The 18,635-nt window shown below is 59.5% G+C and overlaps 3 protein-coding genes across 7 annotated transcripts in view; 1 reads left to right on the top strand and 2 right to left on the bottom strand.

The window, feature by feature from the left end:
- Positions 1-10,307, top strand: part of LOC131501133 (NADPH--cytochrome P450 reductase) — a 62,163-nt gene extending 51,856 nt beyond the window's left edge. For both annotated transcript variants that reach the window (XM_058710852.1, XM_058710851.1), the window contains exons 4-16: positions 3,859-3,987; positions 5,287-5,436; positions 5,947-6,071; positions 6,366-6,455; positions 6,724-6,822; positions 7,762-7,878; positions 7,982-8,100; positions 8,320-8,501; positions 8,614-8,763; positions 9,052-9,322; positions 9,402-9,547; positions 9,641-9,726; positions 9,823-10,307. In XM_058710852.1, the coding sequence (XP_058566835.1) occupies positions 3,859-3,987; positions 5,287-5,436; positions 5,947-6,071; positions 6,366-6,455; positions 6,724-6,822; positions 7,762-7,878; positions 7,982-8,100; positions 8,320-8,501; positions 8,614-8,763; positions 9,052-9,322; positions 9,402-9,547; positions 9,641-9,726; positions 9,823-9,967 (1,809 nt within the window). In that variant the 3' untranslated portion in view covers positions 9,968-10,307. The remainder of the gene's footprint in view (positions 1-3,858; positions 3,988-5,286; positions 5,437-5,946; positions 6,072-6,365; positions 6,456-6,723; positions 6,823-7,761; positions 7,879-7,981; positions 8,101-8,319; positions 8,502-8,613; positions 8,764-9,051; positions 9,323-9,401; positions 9,548-9,640; positions 9,727-9,822) is intronic.
- Positions 10,308-10,455: 148 nt separating this feature from the next.
- TMEM120A (transmembrane protein 120A) lies at positions 10,456-16,416 on the bottom strand. The gene is made up of 12 exons (XM_058710853.1): positions 16,217-16,416; positions 14,438-14,556; positions 14,088-14,204; positions 12,384-12,443; positions 12,049-12,144; positions 11,887-11,976; positions 11,628-11,693; positions 11,456-11,517; positions 11,262-11,354; positions 11,076-11,140; positions 10,901-10,969; positions 10,456-10,812 (listed from the first exon to the last, which is right to left on the bottom strand). Exons 1-12 carry the CDS (start codon positions 16,295-16,297, stop codon positions 10,699-10,701), a joined length of 1,032 nt encoding a protein of 343 aa, XP_058566836.1. The 5' UTR covers positions 16,298-16,416; the 3' UTR covers positions 10,456-10,698.
- A 1,405-nt stretch (positions 16,417-17,821) lies between these two features.
- The window catches only part of STYXL1 (serine/threonine/tyrosine interacting like 1), a 78,330-nt gene continuing 77,516 nt past the window's right edge, over positions 17,822-18,635 (bottom strand). For all 4 annotated transcript variants that reach the window (XM_058710858.1, XM_058710857.1, XM_058710856.1 and 1 more), the window contains one exon: positions 17,822-18,074. In XM_058710858.1, the coding sequence (XP_058566841.1) occupies positions 17,943-18,074 (132 nt within the window). In that variant the 3' untranslated portion in view covers positions 17,822-17,942. The remainder of the gene's footprint in view (positions 18,075-18,635) is intronic.

The following is an 18,635-nucleotide window of genomic DNA, read 5'->3' as shown; positions in this document are numbered from 1 at the left end:
CGCGAGATCGTGACCTGCCTGAAGTCGGACGCTTAACCGACTGCGCCACCCAGGCGCCCCATCTTTTTTTTTTTTTTTTTTGGCTGATCTATGTTGGCGTTTCTTCCCTAGCCATTCAGAGACCCCGCCCTCGTTCCTTACTGTAGCTGCGTAGTGATTTCATCATGTGACCGTGAATCCTAGAATTTGTTTGGACACTGCCCTGCCAGTGGGCACTCGGACTGTTCCCAACTTTCACCTCTTACAAACGATGCTGCTCTGACTCTAGGCCAATTTCCACATCTGCTAATACGATAAAATCCCAGAAGTAGAATCATTGGACCCAGAGGTGTGTGCATTTGTAGTGTGATAGAAGCTGCCAGATTGTCCCTCCCCTGACCCCGGCTCACACCAGGGCACTCTCGTTAGCCGTGTGTGAGAAAACCCGTTGCCCCAAAGCCTTGCCAGTAGAGTGTATTGCGTGAGTCGGGGGGGGGGGGGGGGGAGTGCTAGTTTTCTAGGTTAAAAGCAGGTATCCCTGTGCACTTCTAATTTGCATTTTCCTTATGAATGCATTTCAGCAGATTTTTGTAGCTGATGATGGCATTTCTTTCTTTATGGATTCTCTGTTCAAATCTTTTTTGTTTTAAGTTTATTTATTTTAGAGAGAGAGCAAGAGCAGGGGAGGGGGCGAGAGAATCCCAAGCAGGCTCCACAATGTCAACGCAGAGCCCAACTTGGGGTTCGATCTCACAAACCGTGAGATCATGACCATAACCAAGCGTCAGATGCTTCACTGACTGAGCCACCCAGGCGCCCCCTCTCTGGTCAACTCTTTTGCCCACTTTTCTGTTGGGATTGAGCCCTCTCGAGGAATTCCTTAACATTATTAGGGAGATTAACCCCTTGTTTGTGACACGAGTTAAAGATATTTTCCCCAGTTAGTAGTTTGTGTTTTCACCTGGCGTTTTGTGTGTGTGTGTGTGTGTGTGTGTGTACAAGTTACACAGTGCACTTTATTGTTCTTCCTGTGACTCCTGGACTTGGAGTCATTGACTCTAAGGAGATGAAAGAATTCTTGCACGTTTTCTTCTGGTGCTTCCTAGTACTTTTTCCTTGTTCATAATTAACGTTCAGTCTGCCGGGAGTTTATCCCGGCGTCAGCCGCGCAGCATGGGTCCGGCTCCTTTTTGTGCACCGCTCAGTTCCGTGTAATAGCATCCGCCTTTTCTCCACTGCTTTTATCAAATACATAACTCCCGTATGTATTTGGACCTTTTTCTAGATTTTCCTGTCCCAGTGCTTTGATCTGGCTTTCTGTGTTCAGTATCCTACAGTTTCAGTTACTGAGGTTTTAGAAAGCTTATTTTGATAATCCTTACTGCTAGGCTCTGCCCCAGCCCCACAACTCTTCCCCTTTTCCTGGCCATTATTTCATATGTATGCATTTGGGGTAACAGCTTTAATGAGACAGTGTGCATTCCACACAGGTCACCCTTTTAAAGTAAGTATACACTTCAGGGCGCCTGGGGGGGCTCAGTCAGTCAAGCGTCTGATTCTTGATTTCGGCTCAGGTCATGGTCTCATGGTTCATGAGATCGAGCCCCACGTTGGGCTCTGTGCTGAGTGAGAAGCCTGCGTGGGATTCTCTGTCTCCCTCTGCCCCTCTCCACTGCACTCGCTCTCTCAGATAAAGATAAAAAAAAAAAAAAAAGCATATCCTTCAGTGTTTTTTAACGTTTTCCCAGATTTATGCAAACCATCACCACTGCTTTAGAACCTCTTCACCACCCCAAATGGCCACCCCATAGCCATTAGCAGCCACTTCCCACTAATTCCTAACCCCCACCCACAGCCCAAAGCAACCACTCGTCCACTTTACTAATTGCCTGCATCCCTTATAGAGTTGCCGGTTTGGGACATTTCGTATAAGTGGAATCATTCACTTAGTATCACGTCTTCAGGGTTTGTCCGGTCTGTGTCGCACATCAGCACTTCGTTCCTTTTCGCTGCTCAGTCCTGTTCCAGCAGATGAATTTATATTTATTTTTTGATATCACTTTGAGGAAGTAAAAAGAGCTGTTCAGATTTTTTGCCAGCTCACGTTGCATTTCTGGATCGATAACGGAGAACTGGACCTCTTCTATGTTGAGACTTCCCCTGCAAACCCAGGGCCTTCCCCTGTGGTTGAACCCTTAATCCGTAACTTCTTGCAGGTTCCTCCTAAGGCTTAATTTTTTTTTTAAGTTTATCTTGAGAGAGAAAGAGTAGGGGAGGGGCAGAGAGAGAGTGCGAGAGAAAAATCACAAGGAGCGTCCGCACTGCTGGTGTGGAGCCCGCATGGGACTTGAACCCACAAACCTTGAGATCGTGACTGGAGGCAAAACCAAGAGTCGGACGTTTAACCGGCTGAACTACCCGGCTTATTTTGAAGTTCTTCATATGTTTTGATGCTGCTGTAAACATTTAGCTGCTATTTTATATCCTGTTTTGTCCCCTTAGCCTGATATTCTATAAGCCTTTCTTTTTTATAAAGTAGTTTTTGTAAGTTATTATTTTAAAATAACTTTTTAGGGGTGCCTGAGTGGCTCAGTCCATTAAGTGTCCGACTTCGGCTCAGGTCATGATCTTGCGGTTCATGGCGTCGGGCTCCGTGCTGACAGCTCAGAGCCTGGAGCCTGCTTTGGATTCTGTGTCTCCCTCTCTCTCTGCCCCTCCCCAGCTCACGCTCTGTCTCAAAAATAAACATTAGAAAAAAATTTTTTTAATAAAGTAAAATACCTTTTTAAATGATTGGTAGAAAATTCAGGAAGTGTAAAAGGTATGCAGACATTTTAAAGCAATTATAATCCATACTTTTTTTTTTTTTTTTCCTTTGTACCTATATGTAGGGCTCCATGCAAAAACCAGAGACCCCTCTAGGGGTCAGGGCACTGAAATCCTACTGCTGAGAAACCTCATGGCTACATAAAGGGACCAGAAGGTGGCCAGTACCTCACTTCCACCTTCCAGACCTCATAAAGCACGTGGATTGGCTGGGCCAAATTTGCTGCCCCACCTTGAGAGTCTGGGGAGTAGAGTTCCAGCTGTAGAGGCCACAGGAGGAGGAGGGTGGAATGAAGAATGTGGGAGCCGGCCCATTGGGCACCTTTCCTTTTGTCTAGATTTTTATAAAGAATAGGTATTCAGAAAAACTTACCCATGATTCTCCATTTGGAGACTCTTGGTATACTTCTTGCTAGATTTTTTTTCCCTTGTGTGTGTGTGTGTGTGTGTGTGTAAATGTATATATGGACACCATTGTGCATAGAGAACAAAATTGGATTGCGCTAGAATACTGTTTGGTCTTTTTTTTTTTTTTTTTAATTTTTTTTTTTAACGTTTATTTATTTTTGAGACAGAGAGAGACAGAGCATGAACGGGGGAGGGGCAGAGAGAGAGGGAGACACAGAGTCAGAAACAGGCTCCAGGCTCTGAGCCATGAGCCCAGAGCCCGACGCGGGGCTCGAACTCACGGACCACGAGATCGTGACCTGAGCTGAAGTCGGACGCTTAACCGACTGAGCCACCCAGGCGCCCCATGGTCATCTTTTTTTTACCGAACATTACATTGTGCTTTTTAACGTGTCCTTTAAAAATCTGTCCGAAGTGTGATCTTGAGCAGCTGCATGTCTGGGTGGCCTTTGTCACTGTCCTCCACAGTAGCTGGCACTGTGGGACGATAGCCCCGGAGTGACTTAGGAAGACTTGGGGCAGGAAGGAAGAGGATGCCTTGGACAGACCTCACCTGCCTAGCCCACCTTATGGCCACCTAGAGTCTCTGGAGAAGCCTCTGGGCTCTTGGTCCCTCACTGACCCCACGTGTCTGGCCTTCCCTAGGGCAGGAACATCATCGTGTTCTACGGCTCCCAGACGGGGACGGCGGAAGAGTTTGCCAACCGCTTGTCCAAGGACGCGCACCGCTACGGGATGCGGGGCATGGCTGCAGACCCCGAGGAGTATGACTTGGTGAGTAGTCCCTACTCCCGACCCTTCTCCTGGCTCCCTCAGTAGCACTGACCAGGGCATCCGGATCGTGGACGTGTGTGTAAAGGGCGAGTCAGCCACAGGGACGGACGGGCCTCTCCTGTCGTTTGTCCAGGCAGCCAGCCGGCCCCAGGCATGCGCATGGGCCCCTGGCACCGCCCACGCTCAGCCTTCCCAGCTCAGCTCTGGGCGGGGCAGGGGGGGGCGAGGGGATGCAAGAGGGAGGGCGGGGGGCGTGGCCTGTTAATGAAGGGGTCTCCGCAGTCTGGGGAGGAGGGGTCTCCGCTTCTCCCTCCGCCCCCCTGCAGCCATCTCAGGGAGCCCTTCACTGGGCTTTGAAAAGAGGCTGCATTAACTGGTGTGTCTGGCCACTTGGGGACGGGCCCGGGGAGCCTGAGGTTTGGGGGTAGAGGCCCCCATTTGCCGTGGACCTGTCGCTCCCTCGGGCTACCACTGGACTCAGTCTGAAGGACTCAGTGTCCCTTCCAGGTGCTCTGCCCCCAGCGTGGCGCCGAGGGACAGGCTCACCTTGCTCACTGTCCTCAAGGGATCGGTTCTCTGCCCTTCCCCTAACATGGAAGCAGCTCTCAAAAGCCCAAGAAACTTCTAGCCGTCTGCTTGCCTCTTTCTGGGTCAGGGAGCTAATGACAGCCAGGCCACCAGCCCCACATAGACGCGGTGGACAGTAAGGGAAGAGGCTGACGGGCAAGAGGTCCTAGTTGCCATCTTTCTCCTCCCCTGATGGGGCTGCTGCCAGATGTACTTTCCCCCAAAACCAGTCTCTCCTGAGTTCACCACACAAGCTCTTCTGTCTCCCAAACCCAACCGTCCCCCACCCGCTCTACCCCCACCCTTGGGTCTTGGGGACCGGCACCGCCGCCCGTCCGTCCACAGACCTGGGTTTTAAGTTAGCCAGCGGCTGGTTAGGAATTTGCGAGAGCCCGGGCCCTGCTGTGGTCCCAGGACGTTGTGGGACCATGAGGTTCTCCCCCAGGGCCCAGAACCCAGCCTGCTTCTGCCTGTCAACACCCAGGCCCTTACACATGTTCTTTTGTGCCTGCTGTTCCCTTTCCTTTGGAAAGGCACTGGTTCAAATGTCAGCCCCCTCCATGCAGCCTTCTCTGACTGCTCGTGCCCCTTCCCAAGGGAATCATTCCCTCCCATCCCACAGCAGCCGCCCTGGGCAGGGCCTAGGCTCTCCTGTCTGCATCCCATCAGGCACACCCCTGACATAGGCTCAGTCACGGTCGCTGGGCCCGGGCCCTGCTCTCGTCTCTCCAGGCCGACCTGGGCAGCCTGCCGGAGATCGAGAACTCCCTGGCGGTGTTCTGCATGGCCACCTATGGCGAGGGGGACCCCACGGACAACGCACAGGACTTCTACGACTGGCTCCAGGAGACGGATATGGACCTCTCCGGAGTCAAGTATGCGGTGAGCCTCCCCATCTTCTCTCCCATGGCTTCTGCACCTTACGGTGCCTCTGGACCCTCAGTTCCCACCTCGTCCTGATGAGCCAGGGCAGGCCAAGGTGTCAGAACAGAGGCTTAGAGCGGGGGACACGGCGGGAAGGGCTGCTCACAGGTCAGGCCTCTCTTCTGCCCTGGGCCCCAGTGCTGACAGTCCCTGCTCCCGGGTCCCCAGCCCCACTTTGCTCCGGGGGCACTATTTGCGGTAGACCAAAGCAGGCTGACCGCTGTAGGCCGGGCCAGGAACACCGGGCGGGGAGGGTGAATTGACCCTGCTGGCCGCCCAGGGTTGAGGCCTAGGGGCCGCATGCCACTGAAACAAAGCCACTTCCGGGGGCCAGAGGTGGCCCGCCTCACAGTGCAAGTTGTCTGGAGGATGTAGAGGCCCACGGGTGCGGTGTACCCTTGGGCGGCACGGGGGAAACCCACCCCTGACCGCTGACCAGGCCTCAGACCCGTCCCTGGGTCCACACAGGTGTTTGGTCTCGGGAACAAGACCTACGAGCACTTCAATGCCATGGGCAAGTATGTGGACAAGCGGCTGGAGCAGCTCGGCGCCCAGCGGATCTTCGAGCTGGGGATGGGCGATGACGACGGGAAGTGAGTGCCCGGAGCCCCGACCCCGGCCGGCATGTCTGGGGAACCCACAGGGTCAGGGCCGACTCTGGCACGTGAGGGGAGCGCAAAGCCACATGTACAGGCATCACCGAGGGCAAGGGAAGGCCGGTGCCATCCCCCCCCTCACTTTTCTACATCCTCTGGGCTCCCAGCGCCCCTGCTTAGCACAGACGCCCCAACTGCCACCTGGTGGCTCGGGCCCCATCCCAGGGGGCTCCTCGGGCCGGGCGGGGAGAGGGGCTCCCTGGGGCCGGCCTCATTCCCTCCTTCCGCCAGCCTGGAGGAGGACTTCATCACGTGGCGAGAGCAGTTCTGGCCGGCCGTGTGCGAACACTTTGGGGTGGAAGCCACCGGAGAGGAGTCCAGGTGAGTGTGTGTCCGCACACGGGGTGGGAGACCTGGCCCGCTGGGTTCTGGCGGGGACGCCAGGAGAAGCTGGCAGATGCTCAGTCACAGGACCAGGGGGTCCTGGGTCCCACGTTAAGGCACTTGGGCTTTGCCTGGAAGGGACGGGCACTGGGGGGGGCTTTCCTCACCTTCTCCCAGAATCGCCTCGAAGCCTGCAGCACCCGAGGCTCCCCAGCCCTCCCACCATCCTCCGGACCCTCCCCACCTCACCGTCTCCCCTTGCCAGCATTCGCCAGTACGAGCTCGCGGTCCACACAGACATAGACGTGGCCAAGGTGTACACGGGGGAGATGGGCCGACTGAAGAGCTACGAGAACCAGAAACCGTGAGTAGTGAGCACGGTTGGGGGCCTGTGGCCGTGGGTGCCCCCAATGGCTGGCAGTCCTGTGTGTCCCTGCAGGCCCTTGCCCGCGAGTGGGTGTGGGTGGGAGCACCCATGACTTCACCTCCACCACACGGGAGGGCGTAAGGCCCAGAGCAGAGGAACAGAGGCAGACCCCCACCTAGGCCCTGCCCCCCTGGCTCTTCCCAGGGGTCCCTCAGTCCAGGGCATGGCCACCAGGAGACAGACACTTGCTCAGTTTGTACTTAATGTAACATTTTGCTCTAAGTATCCGGGGGTGGGGAGGCCCCTACCAGTGCCTGGAGCAGGACATCGGGAGTATGGCTGTGGGTCCAGGTTGAACCCTGGCAGGAAGGACTCACTTTCTTAAAACCTGCCTCAGTATTTGGACTTTTTATCCAAAAACAGCATTCCTCTCTTGGGCCCCTGACTTGCCTTACCCCGGGGCGGTGCCCAGATTCCTGGAGCCGCCCAGGAAAAAGTCCCCCTAACACCCTGAGGATTTAAGACCAGTGGCCCTGCTTTAACAGGAAACCCAACATTTCAGTGACTGTGCAGGCAGGACCCAGGCACCTTCTGTCATAGGGAGCCATCTACAAGGGGCCTGGTCCTCCTATGCACTCAGCCCACAAACAGGTAGTGGGTGAAGGGTCTCCCCCACATTTAGGAACCGGCTTCAGTTTCCTTATCTGTAAATGGAGACACTGATAACCTAGCTCTGCCCACTTCTGGGGGTCACTGGGGGCACTGCCTTGAATCTGGTTGGGAGAACCTTTTACATAATTGGAGAGGTTTCCTGGGGCCCTGGGAGGCTGGCTCTAAGGTTCCCTGTGTTCTGTGAAACCAGAAGGGTCCCTTGGGGGCAGGAAGATTCAGATTGAGGGCCTGGCCAATCACTGAGCTGCTCTCTTTCCCACCCAGCCCCTTTGATGCCAAGAATCCGTTCTTGGCTGAGGTCACCACCAACCGGAAGCTGAACCAGGGAACTGAGCGACACCTCATGCACCTGGAATTAGACATCTCAGACTCCAAACTCAGGTGCTGGCAGCCACCCCCTCCCCCAACCCACCCCTCTCAGAGCTTCCGGGCCCTGCCTTCCACCCCCTCCTGAGCCTCGAATCCACCCCCCCACCAACCCTAGGTATGAATCTGGGGACCATGTGGCCGTTTACCCAGCCAATGACTCTGCCCTGGTCAGCCAGCTCGGCAAGATCTTGGGTGCTGACCTGGACGTCATCATGTCCCTGAACAATCTGGACGGTGAGTCCTGGAATCGAGGCTGCCTGCCCTCCAGCCCGGGACCCGAGGCAGCCGGCAGGAATGGGCCCCTGGCAACGCCGTAGATAGGTTGAGCTGCTTAAGCCCAAAGCCCTGGTGCCCTCGTGGCCCTCAGACACAAGACCCCACGATTCCAGGTTCTGGAACAGATTAGCTGGGCAGCGGCCACTAACCCCAAATGCTTTTCCCCTCTCCCTGCAGAGGAGTCCAACAAGAAGCACCCCTTCCCCTGCCCCACCTCGTACCGCACGGCCCTCACCTACTACCTGGACATCACCAACCCGCCACGCACCAATGTGCTCTATGAGCTGGCACAGTACGCCTCGGAGCCCTCTGAGCAGGAGCACTTGCGCAAGATGGCGTCCTCCTCGGGCGAGGGCAAGGTAGGCCTGCTGCCACCGCACCCGGGGAGCCACCACCTCAGCCCTGTCACCTGGGCCACGGCGCCTCCCCTCACTCCCCTCCAGGTCTCACCCCGCATTTGGCCTTCCCCAGGAGCTGTACCTGAGCTGGGTGGTGGAGGCTCGGCGGCACATCCTGGCCATCCTGCAGGACTACCCGTCCCTGCGGCCCCCCATCGACCACCTGTGTGAGCTGCTGCCTCGTCTCCAGGCCCGCTACTACTCCATCGCCTCATCCTCCAAGGTGCGAGGCCCAGCCCACGTAGGGAGGACACAGCCGATGGGTGCCCTGAGCTGTGGCCCCAGCTCTGCCCCAAGCGCCTCATGTCCAGCGGGCTGGACCACGAGACTGCAAACGGCTCTCTACTGGTGTTGAGAGCCAGCCAGGACAGCTGCTGGAAAGGGGCTTTTGAGGTTTGGGCACCAGGAAGGGTGAGAAGAGCCCCCGTGCTGAGGAGGCTGGGGTGACAGGGCCAGGGGGGGCAGGAGAGAAGTGCCTCAGGTGTCTTCACCCCTGCCCCACTCCCACCAGGTCCACCCCAACTCCGTGCACATCTGTGCCGTGGCGGTGGAGTACGAGACTAAGTCTGGCCGCATCAACAAGGGGGTGGCCACCAGCTGGCTACGGGCCAAGGAGCCTGCAGGGGAGAACGGCCGCCGGGCCCTGGTGCCCATGTTTGTGCGCAAGTCCCAGTTCCGCCTGCCCTTCAAGGCCACCACCCCTGTCATCATGGTGGGCCCTGGCACAGGGGTGGCACCCTTCATAGGCTTCATCCAGGAGCGGGCCTGGCTGCGGCAGCAGGGTAGGTGTGTGGGCACGGGGTGGGGTTCCGTGGGGCTCCGTGTGCCTGGGTACCTGCTCACCCCTGCCCGCCGCCCCAGGCAAGGATGTGGGGGAGACGCTGCTCTACTACGGCTGCCGCCGGTCTGACGAGGACTATCTGTACCGCGAAGAGCTGACTCAGTTCCACAAGGACGGCTCCCTCACCCAGCTCAACGTGGCCTTCTCTCGGGAGCAGCCCCACAAGGTGAGGCCTCGGGCGACCCCTCTGGGCTGGGCCTCAGGGCCGCGGGACCCGCCTCGTCACCGTGCCACCTCTGCCCCCCCCCCCCCCCCCCAGGTCTACGTGCAGCACTTACTGAAGAGGGACAAGGAGCACCTGTGGAAGCTGATCCACGAGGGGGGTGCCCACATCTACGTCTGCGGGTGAGTGGGGGCAGAGGAGGGGAGGGGCGGGGTGGGGTTTGCCTGCCCGGGCTTGGGGGGGGCCCCTTGCCCAGTGCCACCTCCATCCTGCCCCAGGGATGCTCGGAACATGGCAAGGGATGTGCAGAACACCTTCTACGACATCGTGGCCGAGGTGGGGGCCATGGAGCACGCCCAGGCCGTGGACTACATCAAGAAGCTGATGACCAAGGGCCGCTACTCCCTGGACGTGTGGAGCTAGGGGCGGCCCGGCCCTGCCCCTCAAGCCCCACAGACTTGCTTTTCCCTGTAATCACCTTCCTTGCTCCCTTCTGCCAGTCTCCTGGCTGGTTTCTTGCCATGGGAGGTGGGCCGAGGGACCGGTCCAGGCCCCAGATGCACCCTCTGGAGCACCCCGGCCCCAGGGCATGTGGTCAGGGGAGACCAGGGCCTGTGTTTTGTGAACATCTCCGGCCCTTGGTGGCTGTACAGAAGGGGCTCTTCTCAGCTGAGCTGGGGCCCAGCCCCTCCGCATTATTTTCAATGACTGTAAATAATTTTAAATAATCTCTGGTCCTTGGAATAAAGTTCTGTTTTCTGTATTTTGACTGGTATTGCTTGAGCAGATCCGGGGCCTCCCCCTGGGTCTACTCAGACCCCCAGAGAGCAGCTCAGGAGCCCCGAGAACCCATGCTGTGGTGGCGCGGAGGCCCTGCCTCACCCTTCGGAGAGCACACGCCTCAAGCCACCTCTGTGCCGCTCTTCCTTTATTGAGGCTGCCGGCCCCCAGCTCCCCACAGGCCTGGGCCATAGGCCCAGGCCCCTCCTCTCCAGCACAGCCTTTGGGGCCCACAGAGCCCACAACACCCCAGGGAGAGCAGAAGAGACCCTCCCGGTTGAGGGGAGCCCCCTACCCCCTCAACACAGGGGCCAGAACCCGCTTCCAGGCCAGGGGTGTCGTAGGGAGCCGGGCGGGCGGGGGAAGGCCCAGGCTCATTCTTTCTTGCTCCCACGCCTCTGACTGTGGAATTTCTGGTGCACAACCCGCAGGGTGGTGAAGAAGTTGCCAAGGAAGAGTAGGAGGAAGGGGAAGCCGCACATGAGCACCTGGGGGAGGAAGCGGGGGTCAGGACGGGGCCGGGCGCCGGCCCTCCCGGCATGCCTCTCCGGGGCCCCCCCCCCCCCCCCCGCTCACCTGCCACTCCTTGCACTCAGGATCCCGGGCCAGGTTGAACAACGTCAGCGCGTTAAAAAGCTGCCAGAACTGGGAGGAATGGGAGGTTTCAAGCAGCAGATCCCGGTCCCCACTCGGGCCCAAAGCCAGAACACGGGGATGCCCAGCCAGACGCGCAGGGGCAGAGACGACTTACGTGTCCAAAGAAAAGAAAGGGCAGCAGGAAGGTGAGGCCCCGCCACATCCAGGACTGGAAGCCCTCTGCGGGGAGGAAAGAGGACAGAGATGGGCACGGTCTCTCAGACCCACGTGGACAGGAGAGGACTTCCCTTTCCGGCCCCCCTGTCAGGGCTCCCAAGCAGGGCGGCCACGCCCGACTCACCCACAGTGAGGTCCATAGTGTGCCTCTCGCCCAGGGCCCGCAGGCGGTACAGGCAGCCGCTCTGGTAGTAATACTGCAGGAACTGCACAAAGCCTGGGGCAGGGGCATCAGAACCAGGCTGGGGCCCCAAGTCCTCGGCCCGCCCCTCCCCGTGACGGATTCCTGAGCCGAGCGGGGCCCTCTGAGATACTCACTCTGGTACATGGAGAAAGACAGGAATTGGTTCCGGAACTTCTGGTACATGAGGCCGTCAGGCCTGAGGGAGAAAGCGGTGGGAAGGGTAAGGAGCTCGGGGGGCACCACCTTTCTGGCCCACACTCGCCCCCTCGACCCCCCAGGGCCCGGGAGCCAAGCCCTGCCACTCACCACGTCAGCATGACTCCCGACAGGAAGGTGGACACGTAATGATGGAAAACCCACCAGCCTTTGATCCTGCATACATAGGGAAGCCAGAGTCACTCCTGTCCCCTCAACCCCCGGGACTGGTGCTCAGGGACAGGGAGCAAGGCCGAGGCGGGAAGAAAGCAGCACCCCGGTCCGGTGCCTGCTTCTCGGGGGCCCGGGGCACGCACTCCCCCCCCCCCGCCCCGGGGAGCTCCAGCGCCCGCCTCGCCCCCTCGCCCACCGGGAGCCGTTGTTGATGAGGATGCTCTCTCGGATGGTCAGCGTGCAGTAATACCAGACCAGCAGGAAGTTGAAGGCGGCGTCTGTCACCCTGAGGAGGGGACAGAGGGTTGGTGCCAGAGCCTGGAGGGGGGCGGGGCCTAGTCCTGAGCAGCGCACCCACCTGGAGTTGAGGAGGAAGCGGCAGGTGAAGGAGATGACGATGAGGATGATGGTGAGGTAGAGCTTGAACTTCTCGTACTCGTCCTTGTAGGCAAACCTGGGTGGGCACACACTCGTGGGACAGGCCGGGGTGCCGGCAGGGCCCACCCTCGCCTCCACCCGGAAGGGAGGCTCCTGTTCCAGACACGCTTCCGCAGGAGGCACGGGCTGGCCCGGGACAGCGACCCCGGCGCTGACCGCTGCGCCCTGAGGCTTAGCCGGGCAGCTGGGGCGGGATGGAAAGGACCCGGGAGGGTGGCGAGCAGGGTGGGGACCCAGCCCACGACAACAAATTACTTAGCCTGCTTGCTCAGGAGTGTCACGTTGACATTGCCCAGAACCAGGCTCAGGTACAACCTAGGAGAGGGGACACCAGGTGAGGAGAGGCTCCGACGGGGAGGGCAGCCAAAGGCGCAGAGCTGGGGCCGCCATCCCTACCCGGACTTCCCGTGGCCTTGGCCTAGGGTTCCGACCTTGGGGGTGCTGCGGCCCCACTCGAGGGGAGGGAGACGCCAGGGCCCAGCCTCCCCGCCTGCTCCCCAGTCCCGCTCCAGGGTAAACCAGCAGCGTCCCCTCCCTGGTCTCTCCCCAGGGCCTCCAGGGCGGCCTGGCTCTCCCACCCTCCGGCAGCCGTGCCCACATCTCGGATGGCCCCTGCGAGCCCGGGGCAGGGCTCGGTGCCTGTGAGCGCACACACCCGCCATCACCTCCCCCATTCCTGCTACCTGACAGCCTTCAGCCCCCAGTCCGCCCCGCCAGGGCCCCCTCCCGGCCCAGAAGGGCTCCCTCCGAAATTCAGCCTGTGCCCTGACCCTGAGCCTCCCAGGTGGGTTGCCCCATGTGGACCCTGGCCCTCTCTGAGGCTTCCAGGCCCCCCAACCCCAGGCTCCTTTCCCAAGCCAGCTGAGGTTTCGAGCCCCCCTTGCACGTCAGCCACTTTGTCAACCCCATAACCCCCAGCTCCCTACGCCATCCCTGCAGTGGCCTCGTCAAACCCTCCCTCCAGGCGGCTGACCTCTCCTGGGCCTCCCTCCTCACCCTCTCTGCTCGCCCTCCCCTCACAAATGAGAAGGGCCCACGCCCAGCACTTCCCACCTTCCCAGGGATTTCCCTTTACTGGGTCTCTCACTCCGAGGGTCTCACCTCCCCGAAGGTATATGTGCCCAGGTCTTCACCAGGTACAAAGTAACACACTCACACACACACACACACACACACACACACACAAACGAGGGCGCAGCAAAAGCACTCCCCCACCCCCACCCCTAGGCCAAGTTCCAGTTGCTGGTTTCCCCTTCCACTCACAGCCAAGCTTGGGAAGAGCTGCCTAAATGTGCCCGTCCCCCAGCTCTTGGTCACCCGCTTACCAACTTCCACCTCCACCATCCTGTGGAGTGGTTCTCTCCAAGGCCGCCCTGACTTCCAGGAAACATTTCCCTTCCGTATGGCATCTGACCCCCCAGGCCATCTGGTCTGAGGCTGCTGTCCCCTCCTTCTGGAACATGCTCTTTCTCAGCTGTCTTGCTGCCTGCGGTCTCTTTTACTCGGCCAAGGGTTGTACACCGTCCCCTGCCACTCTCCTCAGTGACGGTGGCTGATCTAAAGGTCCCTCTGCCCGACCTACTGGGGCCGAAGCAAACTCCGAGGCCTGGTTTCCCCTCTGGTCGCCCACCACCTCCCTGAGCTCTGGCCAGACCTGCGGTTTCCACCCTCCCATGCCCGCCAGGCTCACTCCTTCGTGCTCCACGCTTTCCCTGACCTTCAGGTTGGGTGAGGCACCCCTCACTGTGCTCCTCTAGTTCTTGTCCTTCCTCCCCAAAGCACCCATCTCCGTGAACTGTCACTGTCACTCGTGCCATCTCCCGGACACAGGGCTGAGCCTGACTGTTCGGCCCAGAGTAGGTCGAGGGAACATTTGCCAGCCAAGCAACCAAAGGAAACTGCTCTTCAGGCCGCCGCCCAGGAGCATATTGAACGGAGTTTGGGGGAGGGGGGTCTCACCCATTCTTCTTGGGCAAATAGGCCTCCATATCGAAGAAGAGGCCTTGGCGCTCCTTGATCTGGTTCTCCAGTTCCCGTGCAGCCTCCTCAGCCTCCGACTGAAGGGAGGGTTTGCATCTGCAGGTGGACAGAAGCCAGAGTCAGGGCAGGGGGCCCCCAGGTATCCCCCGCCGACACCCGTGGGGCGGGAGGGTCAACAGGACCCAGCGAGGGGAGACGCCACGCCCGGGACACTCGGGAGTCCGTGCCAGCTCTCCCCCAACCCAGATCCGACGCCCACTCCCCAGCCCTAGGCCAGGGCGGTACGGGAGGCATGGGGGACTGTGGAAGCGGCGGGGGAGGGTCCTAACTTCTTCAGGACAAGAGCCAGCTCCTGGAGCCGCTTCTTCTGCCGAGTGATAGAGCTGGTACAACTGTTCTGCAGCTTGATCAGCTCCTCCAGCTTCAGGCGGTACAGCCGGTGGGTCTCCTGGGGAGCAGGCAGGGGAAGGCTCAGGCTGGTTAGAAGGCCCCTGAGCCAGCGCCTGCTGGACAGGGCGTGGGGCAGAGACGCCCCAGGGGCTCCTCTGGAGGGTCTGAGAAAGAAAGGAGACAGCCGGCCCAAGGACCTCCCCGAGGTTGCCCTCTCCCCAAGGCAGGCAAGGGGATGGGGCTCCTCCTCAAAGCCCAGAGGCCATCATGACCCCCTTGTCCCAGAAACAGACTAGTTTCTGAAAGTTTCTTGGTCTCAGCCCACCTACTAGTTGTTCCCACCTCGAGTTCGGCTTCTAGGCCCAAGGTCTACCTTCTGGACCAATCAGGCTGCCTGAAGCCACTCTGGTCCTCTCGGATCCTCCCGCCTACCCGGCCTGCTAGCACAGGGGAGCTGAGGTTGTCCAAGACGCCTGCTGCTCTGGCACTCCCCGCATCTGCTTCCCAGGTTAAAGGTCATCAGGCTCCAGCCCTTAGACCTCCAGCTGTAAGATCAGTCCTTCTACCCTTCCCCCAGCACCTTTGGCCCAAAGCTTCCCAGAGCACTTTGCCCTGGTGGGTGAGTTTCCAGAGGAGAAGCCTGGAGACAACCATAGGAAGTGTGAGGAAGGTCAGGCAGGGGTGGCCAGGCTGGGAGACTAAGTCTGCTCTGCTCAGGACTCCAGGAGAAACTCTAGTGACAGTAGCCTTGGCCAGGCCCAGGCTGGGCTACAAGGCTTCAGTGCAGACAGGAAGGAGCTGGAACCAGTACAGGAGAGATAAAGCCATGACCAAGTACCCAGCCGGCCTAGGTACTCTACCCTTGCTAGGTCTTCTTTTGTTTCTCATGGCCCAAAGGGGCCACCACACCCCCCTCAGAACCCAACATGTGCTGCATCTGCCACCCCTACCAACCAGTTTCTCCTGTCCAGAGGAGACCAGCAGCCTTCACCCCTCCCCTCGGGGCTCCCCACAGAACAGCACAGGGTGCATACAAGTCAGATCCAGACACTTCCTCCCATGGCTCCCTACTGGTATCAGAAAGATTCCAATCCCGTCCATGAGGTCCCTGCAGGGTCTGGCCCACCCACTTCTCCCCTCACTCTCTTCACAGTAGCCACATAGTCCTGCCTCCGTGGCTGCTGTCCTTCACCCTGGATGGGCCCCGCCCCCATCCAGGCACTTCACCTACACACCACTACCCTGCCTCCCGGGGGAGCCCAGACCTCCCAGCGCTGTCCTAGGGCGGGGACCGCGCTGCTGGCGCTGCTCTGGCACCAGCCGTGCCGGCGCCCGAGGCATGTTTGCGAGGTGACCGACCCAAGACTGGGCCTGGCCGGCTTTGACTCAGGAGGCCGCTCTCCTGGGAGAGGACGGGGCAGGGACCTCTTTCCGAGGCCCCCGCACAAGGCCCCAGGTCCGCTAGGTGCAGCGGGTCCCCACCAGGGTCGCAGCAGCAGTGCCGGCGATGGGGGCTGCCGCCGGACACTCATTTGAGGCCGAGAGGAGGGTCCAGCTAGCGCCACCAGCACCCAGGGCCTCCTCGCCCTCCAGTGCCACGCCAGCGTCCTCGACCCTTGGCCCTGAGCCCCCACTGCCTGACCCAGGGCTGCCCGACCCTTGACCTCGAGCCAGAGGGACGTGGCTCTGGGCCAATGGACGCCCGCACTGGCACTCACCTGGAGGCTCTGGAAGTCCTGCTGCAGCTCCTCCCAGTCCCGCAGGCAGTCGCCTAACGGGCCCGGGGCCGGGGGGTGCATGGCTGCCGGGCCACACGCCGGACAAGCCGAGTCTTGGGACCTCGCCGCAACCCCGGCCCGCCCGAGGCGCCTCAGCCGCCTCCGCCGCCGCCCCCGTCCGCTTCCGGGCTCGCGCCGCCAAGACCACCAATGGGAAAAGGCCTGAAGCTACCAGAGCGCTAGCCCCGCCCCCTGCCTGAGCCAATCCGAGCCCTGGGCGGGGCGGGGGCGGGGCCACGTGTGCTGGGGCGCTCTCCCCGCCGCTCGCAGCTCACAGCCCATCCTGGGGCTGGCGCGCGCCGGGGTCGCCGGCTCCAGCTCAAGCTCCACGGGATCGTGCCAGCCACGTGCTACGCCCCGCAGAGCTCCGCCCGGTCACGCTGACAGTAAACTGAAGCCCACGGGGGTGACCCCTGCCTCAAACACTTTCGTCCTTGGGAAAGCAGCACCTCTGCAGGAAGAGGATTCTAAGCCTCTTTTCTGGCTTGGATTTTTACAGCGTTAGCCTTACGGTCTCCCAGCCTCCAGACTCACCGCTACTGTCCTTGCAGGAGCCACCAGACTGCCCGTCCTAACACACAAGGCTAATCCCCACCAGGTCCCCAAAGAAAACGTGCCAGCGGCTCTGCCCTTCCTACCAGGAGGTCCCTAACCCACAGAGCCATTGTTTGCAGCCTTCCCAAACTCTGTTCCTGTTCCTAGCCCAACGGATTTCAGGCCTGAGCTGGCTGGAAAGCCCTTATCCGTCGGGCAAAACCCCACTCCTTGAGGGCTTGGGCTTCCGTTGGGGAGCAGGACAATTTCACCCTTCTGCAAAGAGTCCTGGAAGGTGAGATGGCCTTCACCTCTAAGTCCCTCCCCAGCCGCAGGTGGGTGGCAGAGAATGTTTGGTGACTGAACAGGGGCAGACATCCCAAATTCCCTGTCAGTCCCATCGTCTGTGCCATCTCCTGACTTGTGCTGTGGGTGCTTCCAGGGCTTGGAAGCACATTCCGAAGAAAATCCCCCTAAGACCTGAGGAATTTCTAGAAGCATGGGTGTGGGAGATAGGAGGGGTGGAAATCTCTTCTTGGGGAAGCCAGCCAGGAGGAAATGAGTGGGGAGAAGGAAAGGAACTCTGAAGAAGCCATCGGACTGGCTGGGGAGTTATAGGACCAGGGATGAGGCAACGGTGTGCCCCGTGCCAGAAACCTGTCAGAACTGTGGAGACTGACACCTGGGCTAAGGCTGGGCCTGGCATCTCTGGAGCTGGGCGGGGGGGGGGGGGGGGGGGAATCTCTGCCCATAGGTGGGCACTGTGACACCCCTGTGGACCAACGTAAGGCAGTTCCCCTGGAACTCCTCCCAGATAGCCTCCAAAGGGTCCAAGTCACCGGGGCGTGTGGGATAGCTGTTCAGACAGCCAAATGCTTTTCCAGAGGCAGCCTCAGGAGTGCAGGAAGGGTGTCCAGGATGACCCAGGGATGGGGGGATTCCTGCTGAGTCTTGCCTGCTCTGTGGCATGAACGAGGAGCCGGAGAAGAACCACTACAGGAGGCTGCTACATGACTTCAGACAGCAAAGGCCTTCTCTTTCCACACCAACCTGGTTACACAGCCTGGCCCAGTACCCACAAGAAGCCCCCAAGCGAGGTTCTTCAGGACCCATAGCTGGGCCACAAAAAAGATCAGTAGAGTGGATCCAAGATGTCTGTGACACGGTCTCCGAGGACGACCTTCTCCCACTCTGACAGCTGAGCCACCAAGCCCCGGTTTGGACTCATGTTGGTTTTACACTTCTTGACGTAGGCCCAGGACTTCTGTCAATGCAAGGAGAGAAAGCAGACCTCAGGGACTGGACCTGAGCCCTTCCACCTCTATCACAGCCAGCTCAGGAGGGACAGGAGGCACCTGCCCGTGGGCCAGCAACACGGCTTAATGGCTGGACACAGAAGCAGCAGCAGCCTGGAGTTAATACATCAGGGCAAGGAGTCATAGGAGCTGGCTCTGCTTTGAGCAGGCACCTCTGCGCATCTGCTGCTGGATATGGGGGCAGAGATCATTCTTAGTTCAGACGGCTCCTGTGAAGGCTGAGACAACACGGTGAAAGCTTCTGTGGGCAGGAGAGTACCATGCCCATGCCCGGCACACAGTGCAGCCCCAACAAAGGTTGGCATTGTGAACAGCTAAATGAATGGAAAGGGGAAGGGAACTGTGGGGAAATTCTCTGAAGAAGGGAACTCGCAACTGCTTTCCTTCAGGTGTCCACCTTAAAATGAAGGAAGGGTCATTACCTGAAGGAAGAGGACAAACTGGTCTCTATCTGCGTTGAGGACAGAGGAAAAAGGAAAAATGGGCCTCAGCAAACTAGGAACCGAAAA

This window comes from Neofelis nebulosa, chromosome 18 (assembly GCF_028018385.1).
Source record: "Neofelis nebulosa isolate mNeoNeb1 chromosome 18, mNeoNeb1.pri, whole genome shotgun sequence".
Taxonomy (NCBI): Eukaryota; Metazoa; Chordata; class Mammalia; order Carnivora; family Felidae; genus Neofelis; species Neofelis nebulosa.
This window is presented reverse-complemented; position numbering and strand designations above follow the sequence as displayed.

Excerpts from the sequence above, each read along its gene's own strand:
- TMEM120A (XM_058710853.1), bottom strand. The coding sequence starts at position 16,297 with ATGCACCCCCCGGCCCCGGGCCCGTTAGGCGACTGCCTGCGGGACTGG. Across the intron at positions 14,557-16,216 it reads AGGACTTCCAGAGCCTCCAG|GAGACCCACCGGCTGTACCG; the intron begins GTGAGTGCCAGT and ends CCTGCTCCCCAG. Across the intron at positions 11,141-11,261 it reads CACTATGGACCTCACTGTGG|AGGGCTTCCAGTCCTGGATG; the intron begins GTGAGTCGGGCG and ends TCCTCCCCGCAG.